The sequence below is a fragment of the Cebidichthys violaceus genome, unplaced genomic scaffold (assembly GCF_023349555.1).
Source record: "Cebidichthys violaceus isolate CVI_PGR_0920_01 unplaced genomic scaffold, fCebVio1.0.p SCAF_22, whole genome shotgun sequence".
NCBI lineage: Eukaryota > Metazoa > Chordata > Actinopteri > Perciformes > Stichaeidae > Cebidichthys > Cebidichthys violaceus.
The window spans coordinates 527,652-555,138 of record NW_027176395.1 but is presented as its reverse complement, the minus strand read 5'-3'; the positions used below and the strand labels follow the sequence as shown (position 1 = coordinate 555,138).

Genomic DNA, 27,487 nt, shown 5'->3' with positions numbered 1-27,487 from the left:
GTCCTTCATGCTGAAGTTTGTCTACTCGTCTATCAGGTTTTTGAGCTGAAGTCGCTCCCGAGGCTCTCTGACAATAAGATTGTAATTTAAATTGTTGTCAGTCACCGTGGCGACCACGTCCTCTGTTATCAACGTCTCTGGCTGTGAGTACCTGTAAAAGCAGGAATTGTACAGATAAACATGCCCACATGGTCTACCTGTGACACCGGTGCACGAAGCAACAGGAACTTCATGATACGGTCAGAACAAGAATATAAATGAAGAATATTCAAACATCGAATCGAGCAGTAGGGGCCCTACATCGTTTTTACAACCTTGTAGAAGGGCCCCAAGTCAAAAATCAGTTCTATTATATTCATACCTTTGCACGGTCTACACAACGACTATAACCAAACAATAATAAACAGCTGAGGATCCACATCGTACATGGTGACATCAACGGCTGCTTCATCTGAAGGCTTGGTACAGATGATGTCACCTCAAACCAAAGCTGCAGCAGCAGCAGGAAGCACGTTGTCTCTCTTCTCTTTGTCTTAAATTGAACACATGTCCTCGGTGGACACAGATCCGGCTTTCGGGCCCTTTGGCCCCAACTTGTTTTGATTGTGTTCCATCTCTTTTAATCATTAACTCCGAGCAGATGAAGGGCGCAGGGGAGTCACAGAGAGACCAGGTTCTGATCTATCAGTGATTATTAAATGACTACATATTGTTATATGTGACACACGTCTAATGAGGGAACATGAACACACAGCATTTTTGTTCTCGGGGTGTTAAACATCATATTTCAGTACAAGGTTCTGATCCTCCTCTCGTGCGCAGCGCTGCTGGGCACCTCTCCAAAAAAGGCGTGGCTAGTGACGTCTCCAAAATCGGCCAAACCTTAAACCTGGCGCTCGGAGAACCGGGAGAGGGGCACGAGGGAACGTATTAATGGCACGCCGGGAATGGAGACGCTCTTGTGAGGAATAACGCGGAGGAATACTCGCGATGTCCGTTTGTAGTTTCACTTTTACGCGTCGCGGTTCTTGTTGTTCCTGCAGCGGCGGAGACGCTGAAAACCGACGCAAGTCCCCAAACTGACAGCTGATCTGTTCATCACCGCCTGCAGCCGAGACACAGGTTAGTGACCCGAGAGTCTGCTTTTCATTGATCACTTCTCCGTTTACAGTGACCAGGGTTTCCACTGCGACAGGTGCTCTGCTCCTGTGATCCAGCCTTCAGAGTTCACTATTACTCTGGTGAACAATGTTGGTTAACTTACTGTAGAACGTGCAAAAAGGTTAAATGTGTGTAGAAACAGATGTTTTCATATAACTGCAGGTGTGTAAATGCATCAACCAGGAATAAAGCTATCTTCATAAACCTAATCCATAACTTTTATGATTTTTATAGTTTATTCCAGCACTAATAGGGACATATTAATATGATAATGTTGTTTTTTTTGTGTGATAAAATTCGCCATAATCCTCTACAGAGAGACCAGAGATGGTGACGGAACGATCTCACCAAAAACATCCACTTAGTTCTGGATCAGATGAGGTTAAATTGTCCTTATTTATGAGCGCCTCTCTTCCATGTTACCTTAAAACACAGAGTAGTATTTGTACATATTACTGTGAGTAAAAATGAGATCAGATATTAGACTCATTCCGTTTTTATATGGCTGCATCTTCCTCAGAGAAAAAGAAAGTCAGGCCCTGAAGTGGAGTCCAGACACCACCGGTCCACCAGCAAAATGGAAAAATGCTTTTTATTATAATTTGTGTTGCCCTCTAGAGACCGTAGCCCAGTGACAACATGCTTCTTTGAAAGATTCGGGACAATCCAGGGTTGTAGATGCTGATGTTTTGTTCAGTATCTTAAATCCACAAGTTGAGTGTTTTCTGACAGAATCGTACTCGTAAAGGATTTAAAAGAGTGTGTGTGTGAACGCTAGAATTGTTTTTAAGTAGGATGGTTTCATGTAAGAAGAACTAGATGTAATATATAAGAACATGTCAAAATACATCCCATTTCTGTCGCGTCTAATATCACAGTGCAGCCAAATAAGGATGAGAGTTTCATCCAAGATGTCTCTGCCTCTACTTCAGTGCTCTACTCTGCAGCTGATGTTCATCTAAGATGAGACAACACGGTTAAATTGAGCCACTCGGATCGCTCACTTCAGAAGTTCACATTCCCGTTAGATTCCTTCCCTGAACTTCATAAAGAGACTTTTGGTGTGTTTTTCTTTATTTTAGGTTTTTATCCAAAAACCCTGCACCCTCTCACAGTAACTTCCTTCACATTGCTGTCTTTTTTTTTTTTTTTTAAAGGGATATTTGGTTTGCGCTGTAATCTTTTGACGCCGCTGGTGATTATTTTATCTCGTCAACAAAGGGGTTCCTATCTGCTTCTGCCCCTCAGGCTCTGCACACCAGCGAGGATGTGAGCCCGTCGCCCTCCTCTCCACAGCCTTGACACTGCTTACGGTGTCATCACAATCTGGCTGTTGCTGTAAATACCAGATTTTTTTTTTTTTCTTTCCACTTGTGAATAACTGAGCTGAGGGGGAGTCAAAAAAGTATATGCGTGTGCGTAGAGGGGAGGGTGGAGGGAAGTCTAAAGTCTAAAGCACATCCCCTTCCGTTCTCCGGGTTTCACCCCCCGTTGAAAAGCATTCCAACCGGCCGGCGCCCGAAAAAAAAAAAAAAAAACGTGTCAAGGTCACGCTGCTCGACGATTCCAGATCCCTCCTCCGCTCCATCCCCAGGCCGTCCATCACCCGGAAGACACCCGAGTACGGAGTGTAACGAAAACACGTTTTGTTTCCCCGCCGCGGTCACCCTCGTTTGGTGTTTCCAGGCAGGTTGGAGGAGGGTGTCGTGCCTCAGTGGCAGTGCAGTGACTGTGAGTGGCATCGGGGTGCGATCGCACTAAACACACGCTCTCTGCAGGCGTTCAGGTTGGGTTGCAGCAGTGAAAACGTGCACCTGAAAATCCTGAAGAAAAAGGGCGTGAGACTCTCTGCAGAAAACGGAGACTTTCTGTTTTGCGGCAGATTTCAGAGACGTTGCACACGAAGCTCCGTTGGTCACCGTGAACTTGATGGAAACCGTGGGACGGTCAGTGACGCTCACAGCTGCTTCCTGCCGTGATCTCAAAGCGCTGATTCCACCCGCTCTGCATGCATAGCCTTGACTTCTTGATGTTTAACACGCTGCAGTATAGAGCTGAAACAATGCCAGAAAGACTAACCGGCAACTACTGCGAGCAGAGGAAACCTTCTCTAACTCCTGCTTCACGGTGACATCTTAGCTCTGACTCAAAGAGACGGCCTTTCAACCGTTCATTTGTAAGTTTGATGCACTTTTCTGCAGACTGCAAAAAAAGGGGGGGGGACGGCCGTGACGGTGGGCGACAATGCAGAGAAGAAAGCCGATTCAAGAAATTCAGGTCTCCAAGTATTTCTAAAAAGCTTTACAAATGTTTGAGACGGGAAATCCAGTCGGCATATTTTCTGAACCCTTAAGGAAGCACATGGTGTTCAACGAGAAACTAATTCATGTCAACAAAACTGTATGTGTGGTATGAAAACTCCATGGTATAGCTTCATACCTACGGGTGTCTTGATTCAATTTCAAGCTCACGATTTGATTTTCGCGATTTTTAAACTTCTTTTTTTTCTCTTCTTAAAAACAAGATGTTGCCATGACGGATATTTCTTTGGGAATGTACCACCCTAAGTCCACATAGTCCAATTGAAATAATTAATTTTACTTTACTACTACCAGTCAGTTAAAAACAAAACTGTTGAACATGAAGAAGAAGGTCCACGACAGCAGATGGCAGAAGGGTTCTTCACAACGACGGGTTGAGATTCTCAGAGTCTACGAGGCGACAGTAACACCCCTACCTTTACCCGCCTCTAACCTAATATCTACACATGACCTGTTGTGTCTATAATTGGACCCAACATGTATATTGAATGGATGTCTGGATGGCTGTAGTCCATTGTGCTTCTGACGGTGTGATCGTCAGCCTGCTGCAGAGGTTCAAGGCTGTGATTTCTGGCCTAGTGTGGGTTGATGTTAGTTCTCTATTAAGGTCCAGTGTAGCTGCCTGAGTGTTGGAGGTGAAGCTCAGTGACGCTGTAGGCGGAGCTTTATATTCCAACTGTTGTGACCCAAAGAACTTCTAACACCTGGCGACGCAGCTCGCTGACGTAAACGAAGGCAAAGCCTACGTCACTGTCATCGTTGGCGTGTTTTGACCGTCAGCTGCTGCAGATGGTTCTGACCTGTGTCACTGCAGCTGGAGTTGCTTTATGGGTGAAGAGCTTTTGGATGAAATCGGTGCGTAACTTCTTGACGTATACATTTCAAAGATCTTTTAATATTGGTACATGAATGTTTATATATTAAATCTGCATATCGGTCTGCTTTCTAGTTTCTCATTAACGTTCAGGGTGGAAATTGAATAAAATGTATCTTGTGTTAAAAGTATGGAGTTAGTAATGCTGAATGTTGATACCGTCTTGTGTCTGATTCCCATTGATAGATGAAGAAATATAAATATGACCCTTTATTGATTGCTGTTGGGAGCAGGCTGCTGTTTGTCTGTGAATTAATGCAACACAGACGGCGTTGTTACGATATTATATTGGTTCTTTGGACAATGATGTGATTTTGGCTGTCATCACAGTCTGCTGCAGTACGATTTTGATTTAATTTATGGGCAAGCGATCGATAAGAGACCGCCTTTTTTCATATCAACTCACTAAAAACTACAAAAATATGATTTGACACCTTTATTACTGGCCTCTTCCAGACATGTAATGTGTTCTTTTTAATAAAAATAATGAAAAATGGACCTATTGTTGTTGTTGAAAGTCTGGTTGCTGGTCGATGCTGATGAGCTTATCCACCTTAAAGGTCAGTCCACCTTAAGTGAGCCTGAGCTGAAGTAGCTTTAACGAGCAGGCGACTGACCAAGACCTTTAGGAAGGAGGTGCACTTGGAAGGAAATGGTGAATACCATGGGAATTTCAAAATAAAAGGCTTGACTAAACGATATGTATTGGCGTTACTGTCTTTGTGTTGTTGCTGACGGATGGTTAAACCCCCGATATGTTCACGGAAAAGCACATTTTCACAGCCTGATGCTGGATTTACCGGCGTAAATGATCCATCGGCAATAAAGACATTTGAATACAAACAGATAAAATAAGTTTTTAACGAGGATGTTTTAAAATTGGAGCTTAGGCAGATGCTCTCTGATGGCAAATACCTAACGAACTAATAACCGAATATTCACGTCCAGCCCTAAAAATGTGATGCGCTATATATGCAGGGTGTGCAGTTCGTGACAGTGTGGGCTCCTGACAGGTTAATGGGGTATCAGTGGGGGGGCGGGGCTTAACAAAGAGCCTCCAATATTTCTTACTTTTTAGAAGTGAGTGAGCTATCAGTTAGTTTTGACTACACTTTTTAACATCTTTTAATATAATAACTTAATCTCTGACGTTTTTTACCTTTTTTCAAGAACAGTGAGTCTCTCAAGAGAAGATGACTTGCTGAGGACGTGGTGCATATTTTGGAGTACAGTAGAGGAGACAGACCCGTCTGGCAGGTAGACGGTGCGGCGGCACAATTACTCCAAATCTCGACACCGTAATCAGCCCGTCGACGCCGCTGAAGCCTCTCGCTGCCGGGCTCCTCCCGCTCCCTCGTAATCTGTCCACCTCTTCAATTCAACACAGCTCTGCTCCTCCAGCGGCAGCAGCTCCTTGTTGGCTTTGTGAGGCTGAGAGAATGGAGGACTCGGGGGCCCGGCTAATGGGTTTTTCTCTGGGGGGTCTTTGTGTTTCCGGTATGCGCCGCTGGCTCGGAGCCCCGTTCTTAGGAGAACAGGGCTCCATTCTCCTTTTGCACACAAGAAATAAACAGGTTTTTTTTTTTTTTTTAATATACTGGCCTGAAAAACCGGGTGGAACGTATTGTATTGTCATTCATGTTCCTGTCATGTTCCATGCAACTCACTCGTGAGGTTTCACGTTGCTTTGTTGAAGCCCTCTGGAACTTTTCATGGGTTACAACTGATCCAAAGGAAGATGTTTGTATTTGGTGAAGACGGACAGACTCTGACCTGATCTTCTATCTTCCAAAGGGAGCAGACCTGAGCTACTTTTGTGGTCAGAGACGGCATCAACAGATCCTATTTCTTTATGTGATATCCCATTATTACCAGATGGAGAAAAAAAAAAAGAGTCTCTCTGCAGGGTGTTCCAGGTTGTTCATTCATGAAACACAATGGAGTTTGTGCCAACATATTTGGACTTTGAAATGCATGTACCAAAATGTACAAATAACACATCCAGCATTTATATTTGTTACACAGAGCATTTAGTAGAAAAAGTTAAAATACTACCGAGTTTATAAGCAGCCAGGAAGGAAGGAACCAGGAAGGTCAGTATTTGCATCTTCCCATTGGAGAAGCTGGAAGCAGAGAACGTTTGACATTTGAGCTTGTGAAGTGAAAGCTTAAATAATAAGTCAAGTTGACCCTATTCAGCGAAAAGCCTCTACGAAGGGTTACGTGACGAGATAACAAGTACATTTTTCAATACTGCCATTTCCCGATTTTGGATTTGTACCTTTTTTGTTCTGAAAAGAAACCCTAACATAGATAAGAAGAAGTTCAAAAATTGAAATTGGGTAAATACTTAGACCAGTCCTCCTTCTGCCTCTTTAAACCAGTGAATTGAAGTCATCTCAACGGGAGCTTTAAATGAAAGACAAGATGATGTTATAGATATTTAATCAAACAGTAATCGGGGCCTTTCAAGAGACGACGCCTAACTGAGGATTAGGATTTAAACGGGACAGAACACTCCCACACGCTGTGGTTTACTGCTGGTACATTCATGTACATGATAGTACTCAGGTCTATAAATAAGTACCAGCAGTACATTGTACAGTATACATAGATGTTCTGTCTGGACGATTGTCTTCATGTTTTTAATCGATACATCTGAATATATCTTTTGGAGACAAAGCATCAGCTGTTCGTTTAAAGACCAGATTAGTTAATAGCAATATGCAGAAGAACAGACAGAGAGAGAGAGAGAGAGAGAGAGAGAGAGAGAGAGAGACGCATTAAGACAGCGACCTTTGACCCTCGCCTGCCTGGTGGTTTGTGATGGAAGGCTGCCATGAGCACCAGTCTGTCCAAAGTCTCAAACTTCGGCTAAACGTTCTGACAAAACAGTTTGTTTTAACACAGTCGATCGGTAAAAGCCCAACGCTGCCCGCAGAAGTAAGTTCAGTCTTTTTCATGTCTTTTCATTCATTGTGCATTTTTTTTTTTTTTTGTTTCAGGCTTTTTAAGCAACCTATTAATCACTGAAAATGTAATTATCTGCACTGAGTGTTTAAATGTGAGAAGGTATTAAGCTTAGTTTAACTATAATTATTTCTATTATTGGGCGTTTTGTTATTCTCAAACCAGTCTGTAGAATCCGCCCCTCGCCCCACTTTAGTTTAGTTTTATAAACCTCGATTATGTAAGTTCAGCTCTTAAAGTTCAATTTTCATGGTCACAATAACATTTTCATTTAGCTTATCGGTGGGTTTATAGACACCGTTATCCCCGGTCACTCCCAACCACTGCAGCATGGTGACGAACAGACACGAAATAAACTCCATCTGCCTCGTGGATAGAGTCTAGTATCTCATTGAAGATTCTTAATTAGTAGTAATTGATTTTAACCGCTTGTAGCCAGCCAGTTGTGCTTCTTTCATAGTGGTTCTAGTGACCTTTAAAATGTGGTTATTGGAGGACTATCGGCTTGGAAGTTGGACGAAGTCCATTCTAGTCATTGTCACTTGTTGATGTTGGCTTTTTGCCCCTTTAGTGGTCAACATATTTGTACTGATTTTGTACTGTAGGTGTTCCAGTATTTCCCACAGGGTTTTTTTGCGAGACTGTGGTGGGCGGACATCGGACCCTCTGAGGACCTACTTATTTTTATAAATTTCAAACCATTGCTACCAAATTGACGACGAGCCTTAACGATTAATCGTGAGAGGAGCGGATTTGTGTAAATGAACGCTCCCGAGCATTTAAAAAGTTTAACCAGCCATACGATATGCGTTAGATCAATCACAACGTGTTCATGTGTTATTGAAAACGTAAACGCATGTTGAATACTTTTGAAATGAGACCAAAATGAATGCATTCAGGCTAGGGTTAGGGTTGCATCAATGTGGGGTTGAGAGCAAAACTCAGAGGCTGGATCTATCAGGAACTCATAGGTTTTCATAGATGTAAATGGTGACAACAGCGGAAAAATGCACACTCACAAAGAATTGTGGCGGGCTGCCACAGTCTGGGTAGTTAACGGGCAACACTGGTGGTCGGTCTCAGTCCGTGTCTCCCAGACTTATCCGAGGGGAAGACCTCGAACCTTAAACTTCAACCGCACAGCCTCAGGGAAAAGGAAACTAATGGTGCGAGTCACTTGGAAGTTGCTCTAAAAACAGAAACTGGGAAATGTCCCATGAGACCAGAGTTTACAGTACAAGCTGTGATGTTTACTATCAACACATGACGGACGACTGACAAACCCTGTGATTACTGACGTGTTTGGACTGGCCATGTGGCCGGCTTGAGGGACACTGCAAGGGACACGTGACTTGTTGGGGGGGGGGGGGGGCTGTTACGACATTTTCAATCGAGCCCCTAAATTAGTCAAATTCCGTAGCATGCATTCAGAGTGAACAGGTAAATCAGTGCATTATTTAGTTGAAGACCACTTTGACCTGACATGTGTGATGCACATGTTGACTAGTGATGTGATTGACCCTGCGACTGTTTGGCATGGTGTCTCCTGTCCACTCTGCAGTCACTTCACAGATATTCAAAGCTTTAGAACAACGTCGTCTGAGCTTTCAAACTCCCCTCACTACTGCTAGTGGTGATCAGTAATCACTATGAGAGAATGACTCTAATTCAATCTCTAGTTTACAGTCTTCTTCAATACAGCATGATGTTCATTTAGTACATTATGCTCCATTTAGAGTCAAACAGACCATAAAGCAGGGGATGATTTAGGGGCGGGGCTACACGCTGATTGACAGGTCTCTTACCAGAGACGTATACGGCGTCTCTACGTCACTCCTCCTCAGTCCAGATGTGGTCACTTCCTGTTCACTGGTTGCAAAAAAAAAACAAGATGGCGATGGCCGTAATCCAAGATGGCGACAGCCGTAATCCAAGATGGCGACGGCCAAAACGTTGAAATTGAGGCTTCAAAGTCGCCGCCCACAAACGACGACTACGTCCACTTCTTATATACAGTCTGTTCATTAGGAACACAGGTTTTACTAGCTTCTGGTGGCTATCGTCACTAAGCTTTAAATAGATATAGCTTCCGGCTTCTTTGATTGATTACCGGTTTTGACTGATTGAACAGCTGATGGCTTCTCTGGCACAGTTTTGTGGAGCTGCGTGAGGTCACACCGCTATTCGTATTGTTAGTGTGGAACAAGTGTTCATAGTTTGAATACACCGTTGATGAACACAGAGCTGTTCTCGTCACCTTTGACACAGTAACTAAACTGTTGCGTCATGGAACCTGGCTCATCAAAGAGAGTGCACCAGCTTCATAAAATCACTGTGGGAACATCTGACCCTTTCTGGACTTCACCTGTGCACAGATTCATGATTTCAATTACTAACGAGCCCCAGGAACTAAACTCTTGACGGATTTTTACAAAAAACAAGATCTTTTCATAGAAGACACAAAGTCAATGGTACTTGTGAAAGGACACCTTTTGTGTTTCTCTTAAGTTTTCCCTGTGAGGCTTTTTTCGTACGAGAGGTCTAAGTTGGTTTTATTATACCTTTTGTAAATGCACACACTTGTAATAAATTGCTCATTTCAGCTTTGAGAATGCCCCCCATTAATGATATATCGGGAGGTCAAGGAGAAATGGTAGTCACCAATTTGTGAATTTTGTTTTTGCTTATTAAAGGGAAAATTGTAAATATGAGAAATTGTGACTGTAATTCATTTTCATAAGCGAGTCATACGCTGAAGAACAAATCTACTCTTATAATCTAGTGACTGCTGAGTGTTTCCTGGTTACGTTTTGTTTAATATGTAACTGCATTGAAACGATCATCAAGTGAAGTTAGGTTTAGTTTGACATTTCAACCAACAACAACAATCGGTGCTCACTGAACGTTGTAGATAGTTAGTCTCATGGCAGCCAAAGTACCATCTCCAGCTGTTTGTGGGGCAAAAGCTACAAACCTGTAATTAAATTTAAATGTGGCCCCTGGTTCTTTCGGTTTAAATGCAGGTGATGTCCTTGAGTTCCCAGAAAGGTTCCTGGAATAGTTCCTTCGGTGGCAACAAATGTGTCTTGTTAAAGCTCCTTTTTTATCAGATCTTGTCCACGAGCGCTTCAGCAGGATCTCATTTGACCCTCTGACTGCGATGCACTCAGCAAAGACAACGTACCATTATCTGGTGTTTTCATGCGGACACTCGAGGGTCCTCGCACAATGGCAACACCGCAGCCTGGTCCGCTGTTAACTCCCAATGAACCGAGCTCACAGCTGAGCTCACAGCAGGTCAATATTGGTTGAACGCTTGACGCAGTTTAGGCGAAATTAACCGTGAAAAAGGGATTTGCCTCGTTACGTCTCGTCTTTTTCATTTCCAAGAAACGGTGCCTTCAATAACGGCAGAAATCATTCCCTCATCATCTTCATAACATACCTGAGTGTTGTTGTCAACAATGTCTGCCTCCACTCAACTCAAGTGTTCAATTTGATGCTTCAAATGTCCTATACGTCTGCAATTGTGTCTTTCTCAAAAAAAAAAAACGTCTACAGCAATGCTAGCGGCCCTGTGAGGTTAATGGACTTTATGTTAGTAATATTCCTGCGTTTTATGTATGTCACGATTCCTAAAATTAGGTATGGTCTAGCTGAGATCGGCAGCTACGTCACCCCCACAATGTCCCCAGGAAACAGGATGCCCTTTGTGTATAGGCGGCTGGATCAGCGTGTCCGGCGTATCTCTGGTTTCTGTGACACACATGTGACTGTGTTGTCCAAGCCAGACGTTTGGCAGAACCATTAAGGAAGACGGTGTGGGGGAGGACTGAGACAAAGCCGGGGACAGATCGAAGCTAAATCCAAACAGCCCACAGGCCCATACATAGTAGATGTAGTCCTGTTGAGAGTTAGTCTGACGACGAACAGGGACCAGTAGGATCCTCTGACAGGTGTCGCTCCTGATACTGATTAATGAGTAGACCAACAGTACATCTCATGTGCCCAGATGTCCAAAAATGCCCCCAGGGAACCGGATCTGAAAATCGTCATGAATAGGGGGACGAGGTTTTAAAGTAAGGTACGGTTCTTTGTTGTAGAGGGTTGAATCCGGACAACTCGGTTTGCTTGTACTCTGATACAAATGAACCTGCGTGAACTGAAGAAACTTCAATCTCTCCTGTGTTCTGTGGGTGTCCGTTACGGAGTCCCTGGTTGGTGAGAATCTGGTGGTATCTCATCACGAGTCAGATAGCAAACAAGTATAAAGCCAGCTTTTAGATATTGAGGTTAAATCAACTTTAAAGTCCAAGCTATTGATCATCGACATAGAAAAAAATGACAACACCAACTTGGTTTAGTGTGTTAGCATGCTACCATATGCTAATTAGCACAAAACTTAAACTCATTTCACTGGGATTTTCACACATAGTTAGGACCTGCTTTACATTGAAATGTGCTAAAAATCGGACTTTTCAACCAAATTTAACCCAGTTTTAATTTACATGTTTGTCTTTTTTTACCTGCAAATGCCCTAACCAGTGCTTAGTGGGACCTGGTGGGTTGACTGTGTGTGTGTGTTTGTCATGCAGCCTTTGTTGTTTAAATCTGGATTTCATATTTTAACCACAGTATTTCTCCCCCTCTACCCCAGGACTCGTCTTCACTACAACATGCAATAGAGGAACCAGCTGCCCCATCATATTCGTCATCACTGTGAAGCGTGACATGGCCTCCTCCCCCAGGCTGGATGCTGACCCGTTACCGCTGCTTCAGCTACAGGAGGTGGACTCCAGCAAGTCCTCGGAGAGGCCGACCTCCCGCGGACTCCCGCCCGCCGTGTACAGCTCTCCTCTGGGCATGGACAGCCAAACGGTCTGCATCCCGTCCCCGTACACGGACAGTAGCCACGAGTACAACCACGGCCACGGACCTCTGACCTTCTACAGCCCGTCTGTGCTGAGCTATGCCAGGCCGCCCATCACTGACAGCCCGTCATCTCTGTGCTCCCCCCTTAGCCCGTCGGCCTTCTGGCCCTCCAATAGCCACCCCGGCATGCCCCCTGTGACTCTGCGCTGCCCTCAGCCTCTCGTCTACAATGAACCCAGCCCACATGCACCCTGGCTGGAAGCCAAAACCCACAGCCTGGCCAGCAGGTAGGTTTACTGTCACTGATCCATGGATGGACAAAGTACAGCAATAACTATAAATGATAATAAATAGTTTGGTGAGTGCCAGTTGGTGAGTGTGAGGGGAAAATGGTCAGAAATTGAAAACCTTCTGCCATTACTTTTTCTCTAAATGGACCTCTAGAAGCCAAGAAGCTTTGTCCCCCCGGCTGTCATAAAACGCATTTTGAGGCATAAAAAAAAAAAGTGGCTTTGTGTTTGAATTGGAGTAGCCTACTTTTGAACTGTGTGGTCCAATCTGAGTATGTGTCCTGGCTTGGCTGCAATCTTCACTGAATTCTGCTGGTGTGTGCTTTTCATGTGCGACTAGTTCATTGCAAGACTTCCATAGTATCTTTTAAAGGAGCTGTATTTGACACTATGTAAAGATATAGTGGGGTAATGTCAACGTGAGCGGAGAATGAAGTCTCTATTCAAAGCTTCTCCTTGCTTTTTTGACATAGCCGGGCCGGCACAGCATGCGTTTAGGGCATGTGAGCATGTGCCGCTATGAAGCCTGGAGTTCGGCGTCGCCATCTTGGAATGCGGCCGTCTCCCATCTTGGCTCGTTTGCAACCGATGAACGGGAATTACCATATTTGTAGCGGGATTTATCTCTTGCTCCGTAGTTGTACTGTATGTTTAGTCGTGATCTGTGCTACTGTACCAGTTGGTAATCATAATGCCACTGGCCATGGAGGACGGATATTTAAACACCCATTATTTTGCAGTGATGGAAGCTGTGCAGTTGACTGCTATGCGGTTGTGAAGACATTTTCAGAAAAGAGTAAACCTGTTGGAAGACTAATGACGGCTGGATGACAGGCTAACATTCCAAAATGTCAAGTTGTCCTTTTTTTTTTTTTTCCCCCACATAAGTCTGTGTTTCTTCCTGCAGCTCCATCATCAGCTGTAACAAGCCGCTGGGGAAGAGATCCGGAGAAGGACCGGAAGGCGTGAACTCCTCCTTGTGTTCATCTGCAGCGGGGAAAGCCGACATGCACTTCTGCGCCGTGTGCCACGACTACGCCTCGGGGTACCACTACGGCGTGTGGTCCTGCGAGGGCTGCAAGGCTTTTTTCAAGAGGAGCATCCAAGGTTTCGAGTCTTTCTGTCCGCGATTGTTCCCCGTCTATTCTCGCTCTGCTCCTCAAGTAATCCTGCCAGTGCCTCTTTTTCCTTTCCCCTCTTAGGACACAATGACTACATCTGCCCCGCCACAAACCAATGCACTATCGACAAGAACCGGCGTAAAAGCTGCCAGGCCTGCCGCCTCCGTAAATGCTACGAAGTGGGCATGATGAAGTGCGGTAGGTGCTCCCCTGTTTAATTGGGGTCCTTGATGTTTTGTCGTCTTGCGGCTCTGAAACGACTTCAAGCGCCGAAAGTGAAAATGTGAAGAGTGTTTCCTGTGTGCTCATTATGGCATGTGAACTTTGAGACTTCTGAAAACTCACAGGATGGGAAACACTTAAATACCAATGTCTGATCATTTCTCAGGATGGATGTAGAGATACAGTATACTGACTACTTCTACGATTGAATAGTAGTACACATTTTAGCTAGTATTTCTACAGGGAAAGCAAGCTGAAAGTCAGGCTCTTCTTCCATTAGTCGTGAAGGGAAAGTTGCGATGAGAAGATGAATACCACCCTCATGTCCGTTAAGTATCAGGCTACAGTCAGCCACAGATTAGCGTAGCTTAGCATGAAGACTGAAAACGGGGGGAAAGCTGCATCTCAGCCTCTGTTCAGATGTTCTCAAAGTCCACCTACCCACATCTGTAAAGCCCACTAGTTAACATGTTATATCAAAAAGAACAACAACGTGAAGATCCTCTTGCAGACGACCACTTTCACAGATTTCCACCACAGGAGGAAAACCTCTTCAGTTGGCGCTCTGCTCCTTGAGGGTCATGGCTTTATACTAATATCTTAAAGTGGAAATGATCCGTAGATAAAGCTTTCAGTTTCCAGGAGATCGTACCCGGTGGAGACGGACTACATGGGGAAAGCGAGGCTCATAGGGAACAGATTTAAACACTTATTCTACCGCCATTAAAATTGTGCAAAGTTAAAACAAAAAAAATGGTCTATTGCCATTTTAAAAGTAACTCGCAACAGAAACAATAAAACAAAACATTTTGCGTCCGCAATTATCTTCTAGTCTAGAGTGCTGACGTCCAGAGTTTGCGAATTTTAAAAATCCTCAAATTCCCTCGCTCCTCGTAGATTTGTCTCGCTGATTCCAGACGGTTGCACTCTGCCCTTGAACGCAGCAACTTTTGGCTGCGCAGATGTCCAGGAAATTTTGACTATCGCTATTTGTGAGAAGTAGTCTCTGCCCTTGAGATCTGTGTTAAGTATGTCATATTTTATGTCACAACACATTGAGTTGTGTTGATTACTCGGTGAATCTGGTCCGACCTTCTGCTGCTGGGAAAGCAGGCCTGTTCGCACACGTCTAAAGAGAGAAGTATTGATTTGTGTTTAGAGATGCCTTTGCTCGACTGAAGGAACCCAAACCAGCTACCAGAAGACCTCTCAGTGGTCCAGTATCCAATGCATCTACGTGGTTTCATCACATGTTTATTTCTCTTGCTGTCTTCATGCACCAGGTGTAAGGCGTGAACGCTGCAGCTATCGGGGAGCCCGGCAGCGCCGCGGTGGACTCCAGCCTCGGGATCACTCAGGCAGGGGTCTGGTCCGGATGGGGCTGGGTTCTCGGGCCCAGCGGCACCTCCACCTGGAGGCTCCTCTCGCCCCGCTCGCCCCGCTCCCTCAGGCGAACCATGCGCACCACTCGGCCATGAGCCCGGAGGAGTTCATCTCCCGCATCATGGAGGCGGAGCCTCCGGAGATCTACCTCATGGAGGACCTGAAGAAGCCCTTCACCCAGGCCAGCATGATGATGTCCCTCACCAACCTGGCAGACAAAGAACTGGTGCTCATGATCAGCTGGGCTAAAAAGATCCCGGGTAAGATCCAAATCCCGGCTTGATATGAATCCTTATTGCAGGACTGAGCCTCTTCCAACAAATCTAACCTCTGGCCTCGATCACAGCGAGACCTGTAGCAACACAGCTGATGAGCTTGTGTGTGTGTGTGTGTGTGTGTGTGTGTGTGTGTGTGTGTGTGTGTGTGTGTGTGTTCATTGGAATGTTTCGTGGAGTTTTTTGTTCAGTTTTCAACATAAATTAAAAAAAAAAACGTTGAGCTTTTTAATTGTTTCTACTTGACAAGACATGTTTTCCTTCTTTGTCTCCGGACAGAAAACACGATGCAGTCTGCATCTCTGTTTAGAAATATTGCTCTGTGTATTATGTTGATCAAGGTCTTAGTTGCTGTTGAGACTGGAGGCCTTTCTGAGTGAAAGGTTAAAGGTCAGGGTAAACACTATGGTTCGTTGGTTCGATGGCGATGATTCTCGGTCAGTGGAGGCGGTTTCACTCTGTCACCATCGTTCATGTCGGTGTGTCAGACGTTGCGTGTGATGGTTGAATAAACAGACAAATGGGATAAACGGATATAATCATCATTTACACTTTGCTAAATGTGTTACTTTGCTCTAAATTTGTAGCCTAAAACTAGTGCATTTCTTTCTTTCTTTCTGACTGATTCTGCTTCTCTTTCTCCACTATCCTTTTTATTGTCTCCTCTCCTCCTCTCAGCCAGTGTTCAGTGTTGATGTGGAGGGATCACAAAGACTCTTTTGTTTGTTTTTTTGGGAATACAGACCATATTCCCTTTTTTTCCTCTTTATGGAGACAGCAGTGATAATAAGTGTGCATTGTCCGCTTTCAAGAGATCTTAGACGGGTCAGACAGGTCAGCGCGGCGCCGTCGAGCTAAATACAAAGTTGCTGCTCAATGATGTCATTACCTTTCAAAACTCTTTAAATGTATGGCTGATGAGCTCCTTTTTAAAGAACTGATTAACGGGATGCAGTCTCAACAAATACACCTCTCATTGCTTCCAAAATAGTTTGATGTGTAGTTGCTTGTTGGCTAGCAAGCTATACGACAATATATTTAAGAGTAAGCTGGGTTCTGATCAGAGTTAGGATCTTATGCACAGCCAGGAAACTGTGGATGAAGACAGGACTCCTGAGAAACTACAGCTGCCATTTTGTCTCGCGTTTACTTGTCGCAAAGCACGAGACAATTTGGGAATTGTTTTGTTATTTAGAAGAAAATGAAATGCTGTATGTGGACATTTACAGTCTTCATGTTCATTGTGTTGATGCCCTCATTGCTGGTCATTGTCTGGATCCATGACTTCACTTAAGGTAGCCTTCGTTCAGCTCCGAGGTGAATTTTGCCTCCTGAACATCCAGGATGTGGACATGAAGCTTGCGTTTAATCCTCTCTGCGGGGGTTTGTCTTCAGGCTTTGTAGAGCTGAGTCTAGCTGACCAGATCCACCTGCTGAAGTGCTGCTGGCTGGAGATCCTGATGTTGGGCCTGATCTGGAGGTCGGTGGATCATCCCGGGAAACTCATCTTCTCCCCGGACTTCAAACTCAACAGGTGAGCAGGCTTCTACACCGCCGTCACCAGCTACAACATCAGGGTGTTCCGTTGTAGTGCAGCACTTTGAGAAGAACCCCTCTGCTCCACTTTAAGCTCTTCACTTTTCATACAGTTTAACATTATGTTCTTATTGAAAGGAGTTTAATACTCTCTCACACGACTGTGTTGGACGTCAGACGTAAACATCTGTCTCTAATAACATCTGCCTCATAAAGAAGCCCGTTTCTCTCGTCACGCGACATGAATTAACGGCTGCAGCCTCTATTTGAGATTTTATGGGACTTGAACTGCTTTTTCTGAATGTTTGCCATCACAGTGCCGGTGGTTACGCTGTAATCCTAAACCCACACTGCGGTGAGTTGACGCGGTTCACTGAGACCTTGAAATGGTACAGATATCAGCGACACTTGCTGCGGAGTATATCTCCGATTCTTCTGGACCGTTCTGCTCATTTTCTTGCCAAAACTCTTTTTTTTTATCGCTCTCTGTTCCCTTCCACAGTGACCCTCGACTTTAGCCAGACAACGAGTGACTCGCTCTGGCTCTTCGGTTCTACCCTTTTGTATTCACGGTAAACACGCCATAATCACGGCCGCCGGCTTCACCGGCGGTTTGGATTTCCTCATGAACCCGAGTGCACTTAATCCTGTAATTTGTCAGCGGGAGCGGCAGTCATGAGACATTAAAGTGTTCTCTCTGGCGTTCAAAGTGCAGCGGAGCGACGGTTGTCGTCTGTAGCTGTTGTTGGTTCATTTTGCAGAGAGGTGTGCAGCCGTGTGCGTGACCATATCAAACCGACACAAACAGGTGACGGTTGTGTGGTTGCATCTACTGTGAAGGTTTTATATGCATGAATACACATTTGTGTTTTTTAAGTACATTTTTTTTGGGCCGGCTGTTTATTCTACAGTTTTACTTATTTCCAACAAATCCAACAGAAAGCCCAAATACTTCATGACTTCCTGTCGCTGCCTCCTCTCAGCTCCAAGCCCATTGGTTCCTACTGAACATGTGACCCTTTACACTGTCGACAGTATGTTGTTTCTTTTTTTTTTTATTTCTTACAACAGCTGGACAGTTTGGTCGTTTTCTGCTAACATACCTCAAACAGGATGAACAAAAAAAAAAAAAAGTGCATTTGTTGGGGACTATTTTCAGCGGCGGATTAATCCACATGTGAGTCAGAATATTTCCTAGTGTGTGTGTGTGTGTGTGTGTGTGTGTGTGTGTGTGTGTGTGTGTGTGTGTGTGTGTGAGAAGTGGTCCTGATGGGGGGAAACAGAAGTGAGATAATTAGAGTCCATGTATTTGAGGACAATAGAAAGTCTTTCTTTCGTGTTTGACCTTTCTTTCTCCACTGCCACGGAGACCGTCACTACAGGCTTAGGTCAGCCTTGACGTGTTCTCATAACACAGCCTCGGTCTTCTCTGTTGGGAAGTCCCCGCCAGCCTGTGGACGGCTCAGGAAAACATCCTGGATGCTAATCCGTCCACTGACTCAACAAGAGACCGAAAGCAGAAAGTCGCCTCTTTTTTTTCCCCTCATGTTCTTCCTCTAATCAGATCTTCTCTCTCCGTCACACATTCTTTCTCCTTCGCTTAATTGGCCGCGTGTGTTTTTCAGAGTGTTTCAGAGAAAGATGTCGCAGTGTGAATTACCTGCTGGTGTCTCTGTCAAGTCAGAGGTGCAAAGATTTGAGAGATAACGGGACCGTAGCTACTGTCGTTGTAGACAATCAACACTTAGGATATTGCTTTTGGGAACAGATTTGATGACTCTTGAAGTCTCCAGACTCCAGTTCACCACATTAGCATCACAGTTTGTAACGCCCGTGGTTCGATCCAGATCCTCCCAGTTTATTTAGCATCTTTTGATATTGTAGAAGTTTAGAGTAGCGGCAAGTATGTGGTTTTTTTAATTTTTTATTTATGCAACCCATGAATGGAAGTGACCATATTTGGAATGCAGAGGAGGGACGTAGAGATGCCGCATACGACCTGTCAATCACTGTGTAGCCCCGCCCCTAAAGCATCCCCTACTTTATGGTCTGTGTGACTCTAAATGGAGCATAATGTACTAAATGAACATCATGCTGTATTGAAGAAGACTGTAAACTAGAGATTGAGACCATAAACTCATGTTTACAATGTTTACTGAGGGAATAAATCAAGAGAGAAGTAGAGTCATTTTAGACTAGACTTCTATACAACCAGAGGAGTCGCCCCCTGGTGGACACTAGAGAGAATGCAGCTTTAACACATGAAGCTTTGACTTCAGTCAGCAGATCCGAAGGTTGCCGTTTGTTTCCGTGCCGTTGTCTTCCCCTCTGTGTTGTTGTTGTTGTTGTTGTTGTTGTTGTTGTTGTTCATCCTTTCACCGTCTCTCTCTCTGTGTGTGTCTGTAGGGAGGAGGGACAGTGTGTGGAGGGCATCATGGAGATTTTCGACATGCTGCTGGCCGCCACCTCCCGGTTTCGTGAGCTGAAGCTTCAGAGGGAGGAGTACGTCTGTCTGAAGGCCATGATCCTCCTCAACTCCAGTGAGTTTTGCTGACGCAGACGAACCGCAGTTTTCACTTTATGTTCTCTGCGACGGATGAGCTGCTTTACAGCGAGCGACTAATCCTGTTCGATCGGTCCATTTGGTTCTTACATAACCCAGATACGTTTGTGAACCCTGCTTGTCTGTGGTTGCTTTTTTTTTACCAGTTCTACCTCTTTTTGACATCCCATTCACTGTCAAATCTGAACCCTAGTAAGTATTTGATCTGCTTATTGGATCTGAATCCTCCTGTCAGATCTGATTACATTTCAATAATGACACCATCGGCGTTTAGATTACGGGTGTGATGTGTCTGAAAGTAGCTAGCATTAGCTCCAAAAGTTACCCGATGATGTCTTGTGCTCATTAGCATATTCATTTGCATAAAGCGTAGTGGTTGTGTCGGTGTCAGCGAGGGAGAGACCACCGGAAGAGCCGGTCAGTGCGGTTACTCTGAGCAGCATGGGGGATAAAGTACAATATGATACAGTTGAATATATTTCTTGCTTCTTAACTGATTGTCTCAATAAGTTGCAAATGTTGTCGCTCATGCAACCTCTGCAGTCCTCCAGAGGTTGCATGGTATTTTGCCAATATGTCGTTACAGCAACTTACTGATTTTGAATGACAGAGTTGACTGACAGCGTTCATATTCCCAGGATTAAGTACTATCAATAACATCGGTAAGAATATCTATCATAGTGATTATTCTGATACAAAAAAATAAATAAATGACCCATTTAGCAGCGATGTTCACTCAGTCATTGAGTCACAACATACTGTGCTCCAGGGTTACACTGCGCTGCTCTTTGGATGCTGTTTCTTTAGAAGTGCAGATGATCCTCCCACAGAAGTTGCAGAACTGTCGGCTTGTTTGAAGAACATTTTGGATGAAATGACCTCTGGAGATGGACTTTATTGCTCTCCGGCTGTCCTTTTTTTTTTCTTCAAGCCTTTCATGTGTTCCCCGCGGTCACAGTGTCCTCACCCAGTCAACCCCTCACCCAGCAGCAGCAGCAGCAGCAGCAGCAGCAGCAGTCACCGTGCAGGTTTCATGGAGGTGACCGACCTCTCTGCATGTTAAACAACGTTCCTCCCTAACAGTTGTTCCTCCGCTCTCTCTGTTGACTCTGCTCCGCTGCAGCTGGCCTTAAAAAAAAAAAAAAGCAAAAGAAAAGAACAAATTGCGAAAGAAGTGAAATTGAGTCTGAACCCGTCAAAGAGAACAGGGGAGGGATTTTAAGATTTATTTATTTGGATAGATGGAAGTTGTGGCTCAACTGCTCAGTGTGTCCTCGGTCCCGGAGGGTGCAGCGGGTGATCTATAGCTTCCCCGTCCTTCTCATCTGGATTGTCCATCATGGCTTCATTTGTGCTCTTCGATGAGCCAGATGTTTACAAGGAGGTGGTCACCGTTTGATCAAAGACACTCAAATGTAAGCTTGTGTTTTAGTTTTTCATTTGTGTAAATGTCACAACTCGTTTTGAAGCGTGGATTGCGTTGCGGTGCCACGTGAAATCTTTTTGGTTTTCATCGTTGTTACAGCCCGACTCAAAGGATGCAACATTTAAATGGGAGAACAGACGTAATAAATAACCACGTGTATACAACAGATAACAGTAAATTGCACAAAACAACCGTGGAAAGTCAATAATCGGTGATGTCGGCAAAGATCAGGTGGAGAGACTTCAGAGCTGGAACCAGGTTCAGGTCATCAGCTGACGATCAACATCCTGAAAGACAGAAAAGAGCCAGCAGACCGGACCCGGACCCCTGATGGTGCTTGTTTTCGCCGCTGACTGGCTCACATTGTGATACTGTTACTCTTATCGATACTGCTTATCGGTTATATTGTGAGAATAAAAACAATGCAAGAAGTTCCAAAATCTTGCAGCTAAACAATCGGCTAAGTTATGAGCTTTCATTTATTTGCCTGTTCTTATTGGCACATTTTCTCCAGCGGACGATTGCTGAATAGTTTCTTGGCCTTTGCTCGAGCTCCACCATCGGGCCAACGCTCTTCCCTTTGAGCACTTTGGCATCGCAAAAACGAATGACTGGAGTTTATGTTCTCATAATTCAAAATGGCAATTGTTATAAATATACGGAGCACGTTCATGCTTGCCAGAGGGGATTTTAATGAGCAGCATTGGCATTTTGAACTCTAATCGTGTCTTTAAGAACAGATTCATCTTTCATAATCTTTTCTCTTACTTTGGTACAGAAGAGCCTTAGTGGCATACACATAACTGATGATCTACAAAGATTAATTCAAGGTCAATACCGGCCCGATACTTGTGTTCGTCTACCTCTGGAGTCAAAATGATAAATCTGCGTTGCAGATCTGTGCACGAGCTCCCCTCAGACGGCCGAGGAGCTGGAGAGCAGGAGCAAGCTGCTGCGTCTGCTGGACTCGGTGATCGACGCTCTGGTCTGGGCCATTTCCAAACTGGGCCTGTCGACCCAGCAGCAGACGCTTCGCCTGGGACACCTCACCATGCTGCTCTCCCACATCCGCCACGTCAGGTACAGCCAGGGACGGCAGGAAGCCGTGAAACCGCAGCCGAGTCCAGAGGAGGGAATCGAAAAAGCACACGGAGAACCTTTTAAACACTATCCAACTTTATGTCTTTGTGATCAGTGCACTCCCACAAACACAGTCGTGCATTAATGCTCTTACCAGTAATGAAGTGCTCATACAAGGAATACTTGAATTCAAAAGTTCTTGAATGATGAAAAGATCTTTTAAGTAAAGATGTTTCAAGAAACCAATAAAAGCTTCCTTGTTTGACAGTGATGATGAAGAACATTTTTATAAAGAACGTTTTATACAAGAAAGTAAGACAAACCACCTAATGATACTAAAATACAACCAGACCTTTGTCATGACTTGTGAGACTTTTTTCGTCTAACATGAGATTCACTCTTTGTGCTCCCTCAGCTTCACTGTCGTCTCCTCTTCCTCTTTAGTAACAAAGGCATGGACCACCTGTCCACCATGAAGAGGAAGAATGTGGTGCTGGTGTACGACCTCCTCCTGGAGATGCTGGACGCCAACACCACCAGCAGCGGCGGCAGTCAACCGTCGTCCTCGCCGAGCTCCGACACTTACTCTGACCAGAACCAGTACGCCCAACCCCCGTCTCACCAGCAGCCGGACGCCGACGGTCCACACGGACCTCTTGAGGACCCGGTCCTGGACGGACACCTGCAGGCTCTGCCCCTCCAGTCCTCGCCTCCGTTTCAGAGTTCAGGGGTGTCTCACATGGACAGCAATGAGTAAGTTACAGTGGTGGAGGCAAAACTCTGATCCTGTAGTTTAGTTCAGAAGTAGTACCTCCAGGGGACTAGTGCTACCAGTTCAAGGTGCTGGATTCAGAAATGTTGTTGATGTAAAAGTTATTCTACTACCTTTTTAAAAGTGTCGTCCGTCGTGGTTACACTTTTCAATGTGTGTCCTGAAGCTGCATTCTCTCTAATGTCCACCAGGGGGCGACTCCTCTGGTTGTATAGAAGTCTAGTCTAAAATGACTCTACTTCTCTCTTGATTTATTCCCTCAGTAAACATTGTAAACATGAGTTTATGGTCTCAATCTCTAGTTTACAGTCTTCTTCAACACAGCATGATGTTCATTTAGTCCATTATGCTCCATTTAGAGTCAATCGCATTGAAAAGACAAGTGTAACCACAGCCTTTGTGTGAGGTAAAAACTCATGTTAGGAGTTTTCATGCTTTCGGATCAGTCGACGAAGGAAGGAAAAGAAAGGAGAGGGTTAAGAAAGGACGGAGGACAGAATGAAGGAAATAAGGACAATTGTATGGCAGGAAAAAAAGAGGCAATGAAGGAAATAAGAAGGGAACGTGGGAAGAGAAGGAAAGAAACAATGACGGAAAAAGGAGAAAGTTAGGAAGGAAATATATTAGGACAGATGAAAGGGGGTGAGAATCAAGTGATAAAGGAAGGGAAGATTATGGAGTGATGGAGAAAGGACATGAAATAAGGAGGTAGGAAGTATAAGAAAAAAATAAGGTTGGAAGGAAAATAAAATGAAGGAAAGAAAATATTCCGTATGTCAAACTGGTTCCTAATGAATCGTAACTGTGACGACTTCCCTCACAGCTACATCCATCCCGAGCCGTGGTCACTGCAGGCAGGAGACGACTGTCCACCGGTGGAACCGACAGATTACATCATCGCCAATCGAGGTGTCATGGAAACGGCCTTAGAGGGGTGACGGGACTGAAAGAGACGAACTGAGACTGAACCTTTTTTTAAAGGCTTTCCAAAGATCGAGAGAAGGAAACGACAAAAAAAAAAGGATTCAAAAAAACAAACAGAGCTGTTCTGAGGTATTTTTTTTTCCTCTACTGTTAAGATGTTTTTAGTCTTTTGAAGAAAAAAAAATGTTTTTCATCGAATGTATATTTTGCGTGCGTAAATATTTCTTGTGAATGTGCACTACCGCCGGTGTTCACGGGAACATCGCTGAACCTCTGCCAGTCAGTTTGAGCTCTTTTTTGATATACAGTATTTGTATCTTTTTTTTTTTTTTTTTTTTTTTTTCACCTCGGTGTAACATCCAGAACAAGCCGTCTACAATCTGCAGTGACTTACAGAAAGGTGCATGTGGTCAACACAGTTCACACACATTTCCATAACGGTTGTTAGTCGTATAGCTAAAAAAAAAGAAAAGAAAAAGGGCAGTGCTTTCCCTCACTGGTGTTCTTCTCCTTCACTTCTACTGTGCTCTTCCGTATGTTAATCGGCGCCTGTTCATGCAGGTTTTTTTTCTACTCTCTTTGTACAAAAACAACGAGTTTCAGTGGAGTCAAGAAGCAGCAGTTTGTGGCCTTTTAAGATGACTGTTAACGCGAGCTTTCTTCTCGGTTCTTCTGGTTAAACTAAGGCTGTATTTACACAGTGCGATGCGTGGCACGGACCTGTTCCCAAAACCTGACCACCAAAAAAAACAACCTAATTTAACTCGATGCAGTTGAGTTACGAACGGCCTAAACTCTTCAAAGGTTAATAAAAGTTATGTAAATATATAAAATTGCTAACATGCTAAACATTACTTTCTAATTGTATAGAAAGGCCAAGTCCCTCCCCTTCCAGTAGGACCGTATTTTAGAAAGGATATGTACGGTGTTCAGAGGTAATCACTTCTTTCATCGCGTTTGTCAATTTAAAAGATGATTGTGCAAAGTCAAAAAAGTTGCAGTAAGCTATTCGCTTTATGAATACATTTGAAGATTATTGAAACTTCAAAGGTTTACATTGGAGTACATGTTTGTCTTTGGAGTGTGTTCCAGCTCAGAAAAACTTCTTCACTTCAAGACTTAAGCTAACGTACCAAATATTAGCATATTACCATTCCAACTGTATGCATTTAAAGATGCTAATATGCTAAACGTTAGTATGTTAACAGTGCTAACATGCTAAAAGTACAACAGTCTAGCTACACTGGTAAAAGAAACATAGTCCTGTTTAAACTGCTGCACATTTGTCTGTACATCAGATTTGTATTAATTCATGACTTAATACTTGTGACACTAAAGACTGAATTCTTCTTAGCTTTAGCTGTACTGCAAGGGCAATGCTAATGCATGTTGATATGCTAGCAGCAGTCTACAGCTGAAACGAGCTAACCTGACAATTTACTTTTTTGAGTTTATGAGATTCTATGAACTATTTGTTTTGCTGCAAAGAAAAGAGAATGGAAAACGTATTCACGATTAACTCAACGCGTACATTTTGTGTTTTTAGAGAAAAAAATAGTTTTGCAAAAATTTGTAGGACATTAAAAAACAACAACAACAGGATTCTCTGTATGAATCAACATTTTATAAAAGTACTGACTGCGCACAAAGTTCCCTTTGCATACTATATTTAAGTATAGTAGATCATACATCAATGAAGCTCATTATTGGCAATTATTTAGCTCATTCCCGCAGTGACCAATTTAAACTTCACGTCTCCTTTAGGTTTCCACTTATTCATACGACACCTTCAGCTAATGACCACTGCACATTATTACATATATTCAATTCAAAGTAAGTAGAGATAAATACAGTAGAGTGATATTTAGTAAATGTTCCCTTTTTGTTACACGGGTGGTTTACTGATGAAAGCAAATTCTGCTGCTGCTCTAACTGTAAAACATATTTTTTTAAATTTGGCTTGTGTTAGCGCAGTTTTGTAAAGTCGCCTTATGAAAGCGAGTAACTACACATGATGGAATCCTCAGTGTTAGTTGCTGTAATTTATGCACCGTCCCAAATGAATAACACATGAAGAAAACCGTGAGCTGGCTTGTTTAGTTGTTCTTGGCTCTCCAGACACGAGCAACTGTTTGCTTTGAGTCCTTGAACTTTTTGTCTCCCTGCACGTTTAGAGCCTCGTGTTTCAGGCTTGTTTGCTGTGGTGCTTTTTAAACCACACCGCCGTTCTCTGCACTTGTTTGGTGCCATCCGAGTTCAAATCCGGTTTGTTTTGATCCAGGCCAAATAAAGTGAGAGAGTGAATCCTTCAGAATATTGGATTTATAACCTGAACGCATCATTTAGGTCCTTTTTGGACGTCTGGTCGAAGCCGTGCCATTTTGCTGCCAATGCAAATCCAGCCTTAGTGCCAGATTATCCTACCACTGCTAATAGACAGATACATGTCCACTTTCCTTTCTTTCCTGATGTCTGTAGCTTGCGCATGCATGCACACACACACACACACACACACACACACACACACACACACACACACACACACACACACACACACTTATATGAGATCTTTTGCCTGTCAAACCTGTCAGCTCTGGTCTTTCTCTAACCCTGTCGATACGGTAAACATGCAGCCGCAAATCATGACAAACGCAGTTTATTGTCAATCAAAAATGACAATCTATACATCCCATAAATAAGAGATCACAAAATAAATCCAACTTTACACACTTTTTGTTGTTTGTTTCTGTTCTGCTGAGCATGAGTCTGAGATTATGTACAGATCAGGATTTTTGTCGAAAAAAAGAAGTTTTTCAGCGTTTCTGGTAAATCATTCATGTTTATTAGAGCATGAACCACAAACTTCTTAAAGATGACACAGCGTGTTGTGTATTCGGTTGTTATTTAGCTTCATGGCAGAGTGATGTGTGTTTGCTGCTGTTAATGTCTTGACACAGGACTCCCTGCCTTAGCTAATATTGCTGCATCAATATTAAACGTACCATGTTGGTTTAAAGCACATGATTCGGTATTGTTATATCAAGGGTGTGCCTCTTTCTGCCCCCTAGTGGTCAAACGTCATCTGCTAAAGAACACTGGCTGCAAAGTTATCAAAATATAGTCCACAAGAAGGACTTTGTCAGACATTTTGAATAAAAACAGCATAAAGATGTCGGGTGTAGGGGAAATGCAGCTCGTAGTAGCCGGTAACGTCTGTCCACCCTGAATAAGGACAGATGTTATAGAGGGTGACAGTTCATTGTTGAATTGCAGCTGTAGTTTAAAAGGGGAAAAAAACACTTTTGAGTAGAGCCGAAATCGTGAATCAACGCGGGACGAAAGTAACAGATTTTCTCCGAACCAATACGAGTCTGATGGGCCTTATTACGTCGGCACACAACGCAAGCCAGAACCACAAAAAAACAATCCCATGGATACGTCACACTGTCACATTCTACCTGGAAAGCTGTTTTGGATCACAGGCAAGTGCTTAACTCAAGTCGTATTTTTTATTTTTTTCCTCTGTCCTAGTCATCATCATTTGACAGATTTAGTACTTAAACACATCCAAAAGTATCCCATAATGTATGACTTTTTTCAACATGCTATACTGTGACATTTTTTGACGTGCTTTACTATGTCTTTTTCGACATGTTATACTATGACTTTTTTCGACATGCTATACTAGGACTGTTTT

At 43.8% G+C, this 27,487-nt stretch overlaps 1 protein-coding gene across 2 annotated transcripts; it reads left to right on the top strand.

The window, feature by feature from the left end:
- Positions 1-903: 903 nt before the first annotated feature.
- On the top strand, positions 904-26,522 carry LOC137877975 (estrogen receptor beta-like). 2 transcript variants are annotated; one of them, XM_068718161.1, is made up of 10 exons: positions 904-1,122; positions 11,984-12,485; positions 13,396-13,595; positions 13,691-13,807; positions 15,115-15,474; positions 16,885-17,023; positions 19,432-19,565; positions 21,911-22,094; positions 22,539-22,847; positions 23,690-26,522. In XM_068718161.1, the coding sequence occupies exons 2-10, from the start codon at positions 12,058-12,060 to the stop codon at positions 23,802-23,804; spliced, it is 1,986 nt and encodes a 661-aa protein (XP_068574262.1). In that variant the 5' UTR covers positions 904-1,122; positions 11,984-12,057; the 3' UTR covers positions 23,805-26,522. The 2 variants fall into 2 exon arrangements, with proteins under 2 accessions (XP_068574262.1, XP_068574263.1); XM_068718162.1 differs by lacking the exon at positions 904-1,122 and adding an exon at positions 7,219-7,299.
- The last annotated feature ends 965 nt before the right edge of the window (positions 26,523-27,487 follow it).